The 14,362-nt window shown below is 43.9% G+C and overlaps 1 protein-coding gene across 4 annotated transcripts in view; it reads right to left on the minus strand.

Annotated features, from left to right (window-relative positions):
- Positions 1-14,362, minus strand: part of GRIK1 (glutamate ionotropic receptor kainate type subunit 1) — a 691,364-nt gene that overhangs the window by 192,684 nt on the left and 484,318 nt on the right. For all 4 annotated transcript variants that reach the window (XM_082246622.1, XM_082246620.1, XM_082246623.1 and 1 more), the window contains exon 8: positions 9,412-9,519. In XM_082246622.1, coding sequence (XP_082102748.1) covers positions 9,412-9,519 — 108 coding nt within the window. The remainder of the gene's footprint in view (positions 1-9,411; positions 9,520-14,362) is intronic.

A 14,362-nucleotide genomic window follows, 5' to 3' on the forward strand; every position in this document is an offset into this window, starting at 1 on the left:
TACAGTCAGTGACCCCATCTTCCCCTCCCTCCTCGTCACTGGAGCAAACTTGGCAGTATGCTGCAGCTGGGGATACATGACTGCTAGTTTCTTGTCCGTCATTGTCACCCCCTTTCTCTAGGCTCAGGTTATTCCCTTCCTCAAGCTGGGAACCAACATCGGAGCATTCAAATTGCTGCACGTCCTCCAGTAGCATGTAATTGACACTATGATCGAATAATTTAGGTGACTCCTCCATGCATGATGGTGGGGTTAAGGAAGGAGTAGCTGTGGACAAGGAGCCTGTGGAATAGGTCGCTTTGGCAGCTATGGTGGAAGGCAAACTAGTATGAGCCTGGGTGACAGAGAATGAAGAGGATGAGGAGGATGAGGATGGCTTAGTTATCCACTCCACCAACTCTTCTGCATGTTGTGGCTCAATAACACGGCTAGCACCGGAAAAAAGGACAAGCATGCCCCACCTGCAGAGGATGCACCATGTCCACGACCGACACTTTTCACTGTGGACACAGAAGGGGCTTGCCCTCTTTTAGTGGCCTGTGAGCGTCTGCCTTTCCTTGTTGGCCTTTTCGAATATAATGGGGATTTTTTTGGGGGTGTTCTATAACTTTTTATTATAGAATGTGGGATGGAAATATGGTGCTTGGGTGCAATACTTTTGTGCTTAATGCACTATAAACCGTTCTATTATTGTTTTTTAGTTTTTGGAGAGAATTTTTATAACTTTTTATTATAGAGTGTGGGAAGGAAATATCGTGCTTGGTGCAATACTTTTGTGTTTGGTGCACTATAAACCATTTTATTACAGTTTTTCTTTTAACCACTTAAGCCCCGGAGGATTTGGCTGCTAAAGGACCAGGGGTTTTTTTGCGATTTTTTACTGCGTGACTTTAACGGACAATTGCGCGGTCGTGCGACGCTGTACCTAAACGAATTTGACGTCCTTTTTTTCCCACAAACAGAGCTTTCTTTTGGTGGTATTTGATCACCTGTGCGATTTTTTGATCACGCGCTATAAACAAAAAAAGAGCGTAAATTTTGCAAAAATAACAATATTTTTCACATTTTTTTATATGAAATTCCCCAAAAAAAAAAGTAAAAATCAAAATTTTTTAACATTTTTCGGCCAATTTGTTTTATGCTACCTATGTTTGGTAAAAAAAATCGCAAAAAGCGTATTTTGATTGGTTTGCACAAAAGTTATCGCGTTTACTAACAAAGAGAAAGATTTTTGTCATTTTTGGTGTTTTTTTTTTTAACGCGTAATGGCGGCGATCTGCGATTTTTTTTTCGGTACTGCGACATTGCGGCGGACAGATCGGACCCTTGACTGACACTTTTGGGGTTACCAGTGACATTACTGCAGTAATCAGTGCTATACATATGCACTGTTACTGCAAAAATGACACTGGCAGGGAAGGGGTTAACTTTATTGGGAAGGGAGGGGTTAAGTGTGTCCTAGGGGCGTGCTTTCTACTGTGTAGGGACATTGCTATTGGTGTAAAAGCAAAGATCAACCGTTCTACATAGTAGAACGGTCAGATCTTTACTTTTACACAGGGAGAACTGACAGGCAGCTTGTTTACACAAGCTGCTCTGTCTTTCTCCCTTCACAGGAGCGATCGTAGTGTGGCCGGCGGACATCGAGTCCGCCGGTCACACGCACTGACTTGCCTGTGAACGAGCCGCGGCGGGCGCGCGCCTCGGCGGGCGCGCGCCCGCTCGCTATAGGCTCGCAAGTCAGTGACAGGCGAGTGACGTACCGATACGTCACTCTGCCTGGCCGGGGCTGACCGCCGCAGTATATAGTCGTGCGGCGGTCGGCAACCGGTTAATAAAGAAAAACGTAATAAAACCCCAAAAAATAAAACCCCTGCTGATACAGATGGAATAGCACTTGTGACGCAGAAGGGGGGACAGCAGTTATGCCCTAAATATTATTAGTGCTGCTGTGCCATGAAAAAAATTGTAAAATCACACACTGCTTACGCAGAAGGAATAGCACCTGCGACGCAGATGGGGGGACAGCAATTATGCCCTAAATAATATTAGTGCTGCTGCAGCACAAAAAACACCCCTGCTGACGCAGAAGGAATAGCACCTGCAACGCAGAAGGGGGGACAGCAATTATTCTCTAAATATTATTAGTGCTGCTGCACCACAAAATAAAAAATCACTGCTGACACAGAAGGAATAGCACCTGTGACACAGAAGGGGGAGTACTAATATTGCAGCAACAGAACCTGATGCTGCAAAAACAAAAAAAATGAAAAGAAAAAAATAAATATGTATCAATAAAAAAAATGGAATCAGTGGGGTGATGTGTTGTATACAACAACACTTCAGTGGCACCACTACACTGTGTTACAGAAGAATCAGCACAGCACTATACTGACTGCACTACACTGTGTTACAGAAGAATCAGCCCTACACTACACTGCACTGGCTGCATTAAACTGACTGAAAGCACAATCCACTAACTACCTGCCTAATCTCCACTCCTATCACACTACACAGGGCTGCCGTATAGTGTGGGGCTTGGACATAGCCCCTGAGCCATGATTTGTGTGTTCAGTGGACACACGAACACCCGATGTTTGAGTCAAACGTACATTCGACTCGAACATAAAGCCCATCACTAGTGGGCATCCTCTAATAATGGTCTAAATATACCCAAAAGTACATCATTAACATTCACATAAGAAGTATTAATTAAAAAAATCAACCAAAACTCATATGGGGACCAACAGAAGAAAACCACACATAGGAATAGTCTAACTGAATACTCCCTATAATTTAGGAGTAGAGATTTTGTTGTTGAAATTTGTATATCGACATCTGTTTGTATCTTTTTGCATTATAGATCAAGATTGATATGTAACATACCTGTTGTCTTTGAGGTAGAGTCCTGAAGATGTGGAGCATCTACGAAATGCGTAGACTCAACACAAGATAAAAGTTACATATATGTTTTATTCATATTTTTCGTACAATTTCATGTTCTCTTATGGCATTTTTATAAATGTTACATCAAATACATATACTTTTTTCTATATGTATATGTAAATTATTACACCTGTGGGTCATCAGTGAATACCCATTTTTTCTTTCTTTCTGTGTTTAAAGTGTAAGTTCACATTTACAGAAACTCTGTGAACTTACACGGACCCCCTCCCCATCCACCCGGTTCCGCTGTACCAAAGTCCCATGATCCCCTGCTGTCAGACACTGGGTCACCGGTTCACTGGTTTGAGGATTTGAAAAACCACGGCTTAATCTTCTATCCGTATCTCTCAGTGTGTACATATAGGAGGCATTCTAATTGGTCAGCACCATTACATGGACGCCGCTGACCAATCAGAATCTGCCTAGCCCATCCTGTCAGCGCTGGAGGAGAAGAGAGAAAACCAGGAAAATGTCAAATCCTCGGGTCGGTAAAGTGACATCCTGGTGCCTGACAGCAGGGGATTGCGGGACTCCGGTACAGCAGGACTGGGAGGATGGGAAGGGGGTGCAATGTAAGTTTACCTTACAGATTTTTTGTAAAGGTGAACTTACCCTTTAAAGGTTTACAACGATTTTAGCAAGAGAAATCCAATGTATTCCTCCATCCACGCTAAACAGCTTGGATAGAGGGATCTCTCCTGCCAGTTATTGAATTCTGACAGTATGTACCTGTGACTGTCAGAATACTTGAACAGTGACTGCATCTGATTGGATGCAGTTGCTGTCTGCCTAATACATTTTCACCCACCTCCTTAGAAAAAGGTCAAGTGAAAAATCAATATTCGTTGAGCTGTGTGGTGTTGACAGAGAATTTCATCATGCACAGCGATAATCAGAACAGGCGTATGATAGGCTTAATAGGGTGTTATGTACAGTACTTAGTAGGAATGAGGGTTCAATTCAAACCAAGTTCAATCTGAATCCAGAAGTTAGCTGTCATTGCTTGGCCAATAAGCTGCAGGTGGTTATGCTTGTGACATCATTGACCTAATATGGCCACATGGCCATATAGGCTCAATGACATTAACCTAATATGGCCATGTGCTCAACTGCTCATATTAGATCAATGATGTCACAAGTATGCCTGCCCCTTTCTGTATATTACCTGTAAGGCACCTCCTGCCAACAGCTCATTGGCCCAGCAATGACAGCTAAGTTCTGGGCTTTGCTTGAATCCAAGCCTCAACCAAAGCTTATCACTAGTGCCTTGCACCAATGGTGGATTAGCACATTTGCTAAAATATAAAAAGGCAACAACAGGCTTTCATTTTAATGTATGCACTCTGTAATAAAGAGAAAACATGAAAAAAAAAAAAAAACCTTAAAGCATAACTCCACTTTTGTTAAGAAAAAAATATTCCCCTCTGGTTGATCTCTGTACATTACAAGGATTATAACAAACTGTGTTGCAGATTTCTATTTTTTGTTATTCTGAAGAAATCATTGTTTGTCCCTCTGTGCCTCTGTGCTGAGTGGGTCTAATGGGAGTGGTTACATAATTATCAATCAGCTGTGGCAGCTGCAGAGCTCCAATGAGGAAAGCTGCTGGGCCTGCATTCCTTTAGAAGTGTTCCTATTTGAGTATCTCACCAAAAATGACATTTTTATTGCAGGGGATGCCAGAAATCTGACTTGTATTTTAGGCAGAATTCTGGGAAAATTGGTCAGCCAATCACACAAGCAGGAAATGATGTTTCTGGGGTGTGGTCAGTATACATTCTGTGTACAGAACAGCTCCAGGTAGCCATATTGTATTGCATTTTCAGAAAATTACAACAGCTGCAGATTGAAAAGGAAAGGTCATTTTTAATAACATTCAATTACAATATGATTTGTGTCACAATTGTATACACTATATTGTTTTTTCTTTATTTGCTATGTCCCCCCCCCCCCCACAAAAGTGGAGTTACCCTTTAAAAAATAGAGAAACTTCAATTGACCAAAATCAGTTTCTCTTGAATTGTCTAGTGATCCTAAACGTACACACGTTGTCTGTCAGATAATCAATTATTTAAATCTGATGTTTTCTTCTCAGTTAACCCACAGAGATATCAGATTATTCTCATGTCCGCCTTGTCTACATAATACAAATGTTTCAAAGTTCATAAATAAACTATGAAAATAGATATGTATCTCAACCCCAACCCCCTCCCCAAGGAGGCACAAAGTTGATGTAAAACCAGCCTCTACCTTCTGTAAAATATAATTAATAGACACTTTCTTTGAATTGCAACTTCACTCCAAATCAACATTGATTATTGGTAATCCTCATGCTGCTAGCATTAGTACATAGATAAGAAAGTGTGTCATTTTTACTTGTTTTAACCTTTTTTTTTTTTTACATTTCTTTAGTGACTTCCTGGTTTCTTGCCTAGTCAAATTATGTCATTCATCCCAGGAGTCTTCAGGAGGCGAGGAGAAGAGGAGGAAGGGTTTTCTCTGCTAAGCAAACCCCAGCATGCATGCTTGAGCTAAGGGCAGATGAATGCTACATGAATCCTCTGCCCTTACTCAAGATGGCCATGGCCATAAATACTAGGCTGTTGTTTTTCAAAGTCATTTCTTAAAGCAGAGTTCCGGGCACGAAAACGTTTTTTCACTAAAAATACCCCCGGGACAGTCAGGGCTAGTACATTCCACAATGGCTAGCCTCTGATCTGTCCCGGTTCGCACTTACCTGCAAGAAGAAATACTCACTTATAAAATTTCTTCTCCAGCGTTGCCATCTCTATTGTGGGCAGCTGAAGCCGGCGCGATCCTCTTTTGCGTCCTCTTCCGTGTCTTCTTCTCCCAGAATGCGCCTGCACCGGCCCTTCTTGTCACTTCCGGTGCGGCGCCGCATTCCTACACAGCTTCTGGGCATGCCCAGAAGTTGTTTAGCAGGGAATGCGGCGTCGCCCCGGAAGTGACGAGCGGGGCCAGTGCCGTTGCATTGATTCCTGGGAGCGATGACATTCAGCGCCCAGGAATCATCGCAAGACAGGAAGTGACGGCGGAGCCGCGGCACAGAGGGAGGAAGTGCAGAATAGGTGAGTATTTTCTATCTAGAATTACAAGGTGAGTAAAAAAAAAAAAAAAATATACCTAACTATACAATTCCTTTTCAGGTGAAGAAGATCCAGCGGATGGGCACAAAATCGCTTAGGTTGATTTTGTGCCCGGAACTCCGCTTTAACAAAATAAAGCATAGACGCATGAATGGATGGGGGAGTTTGCCTTAAAAATAAAAATGAATTAATTTGTGTTTTTTTGGTTTGTGATGCAGTGAAGATCTTTTTTTTAAGAGCATCCCCATCCAAACTGGTTCCTTGTTTTTAGGTAGAGTTGAATGGGGAAGGTTCCAGCGCCCAACCAGGTGTTTCTTCAGGCAGAGGTAATATTTCAGTCAAGCTACTGTAGTAACCAGACTAAATTCAATTTATGGATCTTTCAATTATTAATCCACTATGATCCCAGAACAAAAACTCCTGTATCGTACACTTTATAACTGAATAAGCAAATATACAGAATTCAAGGGTGTTGATACAATTGGCTCAGTTTGAAGTTTATTCTTTAAAGTGGATGTAAACCCTAGTATATACTCAGTAAAGTAAACAGCCTCACATTGAGATGAGAAAAATCTCCCTACATACGTTTTACATGTATATCTGCTATCTTAACCGGTTGCCGACCGCCACACGACTATATACTGCGGCGGTCAGCCCCGGCCAGGCAGAGTGACGTATCGGTACGTCACTTGCCTGTCACTTCCTTGTGAGCCAATAGCGGGCGGGCGCGCGCCCGCCGCGGCTCGTTCACAGGGAAGTTAGTGCGTGTGACCGGCGGACCCGATGTCCGCAGGTCACTCGCCGATCGTCGGTACAGAGGGAGAAAGTCGGGCGGCTGATGTAAACAAGCCGCCTGTCATTCTCTCCTGTGTAGAAACAGTGTTCAGACGGTTCTACTATGTAGGACCGTTGATCACTGTTCCTACACTAGTAGCCACAGCCAATCACAGTAGAAAGCACGCCCCTAGGGACACACTTAACCCCTCCCTCCCCAATAAAGTTAACCCCTTCCCTGCCAGTGTCATTTTGCAGTAACAGTGCATATGTATAGCACTGATTACTGCAGTAATGTCACTGGTAACCCCAAAAGTGTCAAAAATGTCAGTCAAGGGTCCGATCTGTCCGCCGCAATGTCGCAGTACCGCAAAAAAAATCGCAGATCGCCGCCATTACGCATTAAAAAAAAAACACCAAAAATGACAAAAATCTTTCCCTTTGTTAGTAAACGCAATAACTTTTGCGCAAACCAATCAAAATACGCTTTTTTTGCGATTTTTTTTTACCAAACATAGGAAGCAGAAAACAAATTGGCCAAAAATGTTAAAAAATTTAGATTTTTACATTTTTTTGGGGGGAATTTCATATAAAAAAATGTGAAAAATATTGTTATTTTTGCAAAATTTACGCTCTTTTTTTGTTTATAGCGCAAAAAGTAAAAATCGCACAGGTGATCACATACCACCAAAAGAAAGCTCTGTTTGTGGGAAAAAAAGGACGTCAAATTTGTTTAGGTACAGCATCGCACGACCGCGCAATTGTCCGTTAAAGTCACGCAGTAAAAAATCGCAAAAAACCCCCTGGTCTTTAAGCAGCCAAATCCTCCGGGGCTTAAGTGGTTAAGCTTTCTATATTCTTTAGAAAGTGCACATCATGTTGCAAATGTTTCAGCAGTGGGAGAAGAGTCTAGGCATACACTGTGTGTGAGCTTATTGGTGGAAAGGCACACCCCCTTCCCCCCCACAAACAGCAGAGGAATGAAGAAACTTGCAGAGCTGTGCTGCTGTTAATGGACAAGCTCTCTGCCTATCTTTCTCTAAGTTCCCTCCCCAACACAAATTTTCAGCTGCTTTTATCTTGTATGTCGGAGAGCTTGTCAGAAGTTATCATGCTGATAACAGAGGAATGGAGCAGCAGAAAGACACAGCACTTAGGGCTTTGGAGAGAGATAGGTAAACACTACAGATAAATGTGCATTAGTCAGATTTCATAAATGGAGTTTACATCCACTTTAAGGACAAAATAAAAAGCAGCCACATCCTGAGTAGAAAATCCAGTCCCCTGCCAGCATGAAGGAATCTTACTCTTTCTATGTTGAAGCAGAGTGCAATGAGTTAGAGCAATATTTTTTTAGTCAGAAACGTTAATGCTCCCGGTTGATAGGAAAGCTCTGTCTCTAGCTCAGCAAGGGGGTGTGCTGGACTTCTGCAGAAAGACCAGTGCTTTAATTCAGAAGGCAAGGTTCCTTCTCTACAGCATGCACTTGCTTTTTTTCTTTTGTCCTGCACACCTTTTGTATTGATATACCTGTATTTAGCCTCATTTAAATTTAAAGTTCAGTGTGGCTATAAAGGAAACTTCAATGCAGAGAAATGTGTTTACTGCCATTGCCATAGACCTCATAATGCTATCTGCTTAGTTGTCCCCAACCCAGCCAGAGGCTTTGGCATGCATTCTAGTTCCAGATCAGATTATTGAAGACACTGAACCAGCATGACAGCCAGAGGAAATGGTCAGCAGTGTTAAGCTCCATGTTTCTCCTATAGCAAATGTTCCCTAAACTCCAAGTGTAGCTGTGGGACAAAAATAAATAAATAAAGTCAACCCCTAACATATTATAAAAAAAAAAGCCTCCCTGGCTCTTATACTCACCTGATTTCTGGCACTGCCCCCTGCAGGCTCCCAATTTATTAATACAGCGCCTCTCCTCTTTCAGGTTTAATGATACCCAGAGTCTTTCAACCTACTTCCTGTGAGCCCAAGGAATTAGGAGATCGCCCTCTTCCCTGGACAGAACACAGCTGCAGAGAGCATGAAGCATTCACAAGCAGAGAAATAAGAAGATGAAGATGACCTGTGACATCACGTAAGATACATGGAGGAAGGATAACTATACAGTTTTTATTTTTTTTAAATCAAAATGGTCTTTGGGTGCTCCAAGTGGGAGAAAAGGGGGCAAATGAACAAGAAGGTGCCCAGCCTGGAGTTGTGCTTTTAAGATCTGTATTTTAGCACTTGTACAATATATGAAAAACAAGATTTCTCCTGAAATTTCCTTTAGATTCACAAGCCTTTATATGCACATATACAGACAAATGAGACCAACAGCACAGCTAACACTTATCCATGTCTGCAATATAATGATATTTTCAGCAAACACATTCAATTTTAAGCCTTTGATTATTATACTTAACACAGACAATAGGACACCCTGACATTGCTGCCTAGTTGAAGGCAGCCCGAATATTTATATAAATCCTGAGGCTTTAAAAACTCTTATTTCCTAAGTGAAATCCTCCCAATGTGCGGCCTCGCCTGTGAAAGAAGCATTGAGATAAAAAAAAAAAAAAGCACTTGGTACCTTTTCCATGCCATCCTCCTTCAGGCTAATAATATCCAAATCAAAATCTCTTCTCAAGCCGTCCGTTCTATTGAAGGTGATCCGACCTGTCAAACCATCCCAGCGTGCCTAGGGACACATAGACAAGAAGAGATATTTAAAGCACAGCATACTATCCATCACTTTACTGGAGCACACAAACAGCTGAACAGAGCCTTCTGCCTACTTTGAGATATATCTATCTATCTATATATATATAGATAGATATATATACATACACATATATACACTCACACACTGTATATATACACTATATTGTTAACATTATTGGGACGCCGGCCTTTACGTGCACATAGACTTTAATGGCATCCCAATCTTAGTCCGTAGGGTTCAATATTGAGTTGGCCCACCCTTTGCAGCTATAACAGCTTCAACTTTTGTGAGAAGGCTGTCCACAAGGTTTAGGAGTGTGTCTATGGAAATGTTTAAACATTCTTCCAGAAGCGCATTTGTGAGGTCAGGGACATATGTTGGATGAGAAGGCATAGCTCACAGTCTCCCAAAGGTGTTCTATCGGGTTGAGGTTAGGACTCTGTGCAGGCCAGTTAATTTCCTCCACCTCAAACTCACTCATCTATGTCTTTATGGACCTTGCTTTGTGCACTGGTACGCAGTTGGAATAGGAAGGGGCAATACCCAAAATGTTCACACAAAGTTGGGAGCATGAAATTGTCCAAAATGTCTCCTCGTTTGCTAATGCCATAAGAGTTCCCTTCACTGGAACTAAGGGGCCAAGCTCAACCCCTGAAAAACAATCCCACACCCTAATTTCCCCTCCACCAAATGATTTGGACCAGTGCACATAGCAAGGTCCATAAAGACATGGATGAGTGAGTTTGGGGTGGAGTACTTGACTGGTTTCGCACAGAGTCCTGACCTCAACCCGACTGAACACCTTTGGGATAAATTAGAGCAGAGACTGCGAGCCAGGCCTTCTCGTCAAACATCAGTGCCTCTCTTCACAAATGCTTTCTTGAAGAATGATCAAACATTCCCATAGACACACGTCTAAACCTTGTGGACAGCCTTCCTAGAAGAGTTGAAGCTGTAATAGCTGCAAAGGGTGGGCCAACTCAATATTGAACCCTAGAGACTAAGACTGGGATGCCATTGAAGTTTATGTGCGTGTAAAGGCAGGCATCCCAAAACTTTTGATACTATAGTATGTGTATAAAAATGGATTTTTGTAAGATCTTACCGTAAAATCCTTTTCTCTTAAGCTCATTAATATCAACTCGGGTTATACTGCCCTCTACAGGAGTAGGACTAGACAGGAAAGAAAACGTTCTGGCCACACCTTAGGGGCAGTCAAAGAGGGTATATCCTCTCTCTCTCTGCTACAGCAGTCAGTTATGTCACAAAGCAGTGTTTAGAGAATTTAACCCAACCCAACTCAAAAACAGAGGGGCGGGTACTACGTCTGTCAATGAGTTTAAGAGAAAAGGATTTTACGGTAAGATCTTACAAAAATCCATTTTTCTCTATCGCTCATTGACAGACGTAGTCCTCCTTGATTAATATCAACTCGGGACGTCCCAAAGCAGTGCCACAAATGAGGGGTGGGATAAAAATCAAAATCCAATCTAGAAGGCCCAACCGGTGCCAACTAGAAGTCTTAAAGGCTCATCAAAAAAAAAAAGATGAGACTCAACTGAAATTCCAACAGAAAAAAACCCTCGAGGTAGACCACCGGTCTCCTCAAATTGCGGCCTGCAAAACCTTGCGGCCAAAAGAGGCATCTGACGATGCCATCACATCAACTTTATAAAATTTTGTAAAGGTATGCACCGACGACCAGGTAGCCGCCTTGCAAACCTGGACCACTGACGCCTGATGGCGGAAGGCCCAGGAAGTACTGAGCGCTCGAGTGGAGTGCGCCTTAACAGGGAACGGAGGATTCCGACCCTTAATAGAATAAGCCTGTACCACCGTCTGTCTAATCCATTTGGAGATAGTCGCGGCAGATGCAGGCAACCCCTTTCTGGGGCCATCCGTGATCACAAAAAGTGAATCCGTTTTACGGAACGATTCCGTAGTCTTCAGGTATACCCTGATTGCCGAACCACATCCAAGGAATGCAACGCACATTCCCGAGGATGATTGGGCTTAGGACACAGGGAAGGTAGCACAATATCTTCATTCAGATGAAAATCTGAAACCACCTTAGGAAGAAAGGATGGCTTCGGATGAAGAACTACCTTATCCCTATGAACCACTAGATATGGGGAATGGCATGATAATGCAGCCAGTTCTGACACCCTGCGTGCAGAAGTGATAGCCACCAAGAAGGCCACCTTCTGGGATAATGTAAGCAAGGGAATCTCCCTGATATTTTCAAAGGGAGGTTTCTGCAGAACCGACAAAACCAAATTAAGATCCCAGGGCGGTAAGGGCGCGCGCACTGGCGGAACCAAGTGCCGCACCCCCTGGATGAAATTCCGCACCAAGGAATGAGTAGCCAGCGGCTTGTGAAAGAAGATTGCTAACGCTGAAACCTGACCCTTGATGGTGCTCAAGGATAGTTTCTGCTCAACCCCCTTTTGCAGAAAAGCCAAAATTCGGGTCACCAAATAGGTACGTGGGGGAAATCCCAAAGATTCACACCACGCAATATAAGTCTTCCATGTGCGATAATAGACTTTGCTGGAAGTCGCTTTCCTTGCTTTAATTAGAGTAGGAATAACTGAAGCTGACAATCCTCTGTCCTTCAGTACCTGGGTCTCAATGGCCAGGCCGTTAAAACCAGCGACTGTAAAGCACGATGGAAGATCGGTCCTTGAGACCGCAGATCCTCCCTGAGAGGAAGTCTCCACGGAGCATCCGCGACTAGCCTGCCCAAGTCGGCGTACCCGGCTTGACGAGGCCAGCCCGGAATTTCCAGGATAACTGGAGTTCCCTCCACCTCTATCCTGCGGAGAAATCTCAGCAGCAGCTTGAGAGGGGGGAAGATATATAATAGCTGATACTGCCCCTACGGGGTGTTCAGCGCGTCTGCTGCGTCCGCTAGAGGATCGCGGGCGCGAGTTACCAACCTCCGCGCCTTCCTGTTGAGTCGATATGCCAACAGATCCACCTCCGGGATGCCCTAATGAAGACACAGATGGTGAAATCCTTGGTGATCGACCTAAGTCCTCACCATGACATTGTCTGACTGGATCCGAACCGGGCTGCCCTAGAGCTGCTTGGTCCAGGCAATCAGACAAAGTCTGATCGCTCTCGGTTCCCACACATTTATCAGAAACTTGATTCCTATCAGAAGTGATGACTTCTCCTGGCTGAGCATTAGAGACCGAAGTCACCGGACCAGAGACTTCTTGGTCCGCTCGCTCAACCGGATCCGATTCCTGGAGGGAACTGGGAATGATCTTTGAAAAAGGTAAAGAAAACGTTCTGCTCAAGGAACGGGAACTACCGCTCCCTGTAGCATATAAATGTTGGAAGGGAAGAATCGCACCGGTAGAAGTGATCGACACTCGATCTTGTATCCTGATCGTATGATCTCCTGAACCCTTTAGTCCGGGATTCAGGAAAGCCCTGGATCTGAACAACGGTGAAGACGTCCCCCCACCCCTGAGTTGGGTGGGGGCGCACCTTCAGGCTGTATTAGCCTTATCTTCAGGTTTGGCTGAGTCAGCCATTTGTTTACCCGACCAGCGCCTTTTGAAACCTCCTGAAGGGGCTTTGCCCTTCACGCTCGCCCCAGCGGAGCGAATTAACCTTTTATGAGCGGAAAAGAAAGGTCCTCGCCTTGTTACGAGGTCCTTTAGCTTTAGCAGTCTGCGGCAAAAAAGTGCTCTTGCCCCCAGTGACATCCTTTATGATCTCATCTAGGGTGGCCCCAAATAGGCGATCCCCCCGAAAAGGGAGATTCGCCAAAGCTTTCTTGGAACCTTGATCCGCCGACCAACACTTTAACCACAGCACACGTCTGAGGACTACTGCTGACATCGATGCATGCGCTAACAAGGGAGTGGCATCAGGGCTGCGTCACAGACGAACTGTAGTCCTTGTATAATTTGCTCCATCAAATCAGACGCTGACTGGGGGATACTTCTCCCCTTTAAGTCATGGCGTAACAATTTTGCCCATTCTGTCAATGTTTGTGAAACTAAACCAATGGTAACCACTGGCCTAAAGGTTGACCCTATCAGGGAAAAACAGTGCGGGATTCCGCTTCCACTTTTCGATCCACCGGATCCTTAAAGGACGGAGCGTCCTCCAACGGGATAACAGTGGCTTTATTTAGTCTGGAGATCGGTGGATCCACCACTGGTGGTACCGTCCATTTTTTAATGAGGGATTCCTCAAACGGATAGCGTCTAGCAATGCGTTTGGAAATAGTAAGGATTCGTTTCGGATGATCCCATTCCTCTTTAATCTTATTACCAAAACATTTGGGTAAGGGAAAAACTTCGCCGTCTTGGTAGGCTTACTAGTACCAAAGGGAATTTCCATCTCGGTTACCTCTGCCGGTGTAACCTCAAGTCTTAAGGTTTCCCGGACAGACACAATTAGTGCGTCCACCAATGCTTCTTCTTGTGCTATGGCGGAGGTAGAACCGTCCTCCTCACTATCTGAGGGAACATTACCTGAGACAACAGCCCCTGCAGAGGGACCTGCAGCTGCAATGACCATCTCAGAATCTGAATCTGAAGTATCAGATGAAATAGGGGTAGGCGGGGGTCGCTTTCTTGACCCCCGTCCCTGACAGGCCATCTCCACCCGGGATACCAAAGACTCCAAAACTGCTAATAATGCATCAATACTCTGTGAGGCACTGGAGGGTCCTGTGGCCACCTCGAGGGGATCAGGTGGGGATACATGTGTGTCATGATTATACAAGACACTTGCCAGAAAAAATTAATTGCAATCAAAAAATAAAACTTTTTTTTTATTTTTTTTCTTTAGTCCC

This window comes from Pelophylax lessonae, assembly GCF_965119305.1.
Source record: "Pelophylax lessonae genome assembly, chromosome: 2".
NCBI classification, from domain to species: Eukaryota; Metazoa; Chordata; class Amphibia; order Anura; family Ranidae; genus Pelophylax; species Pelophylax lessonae.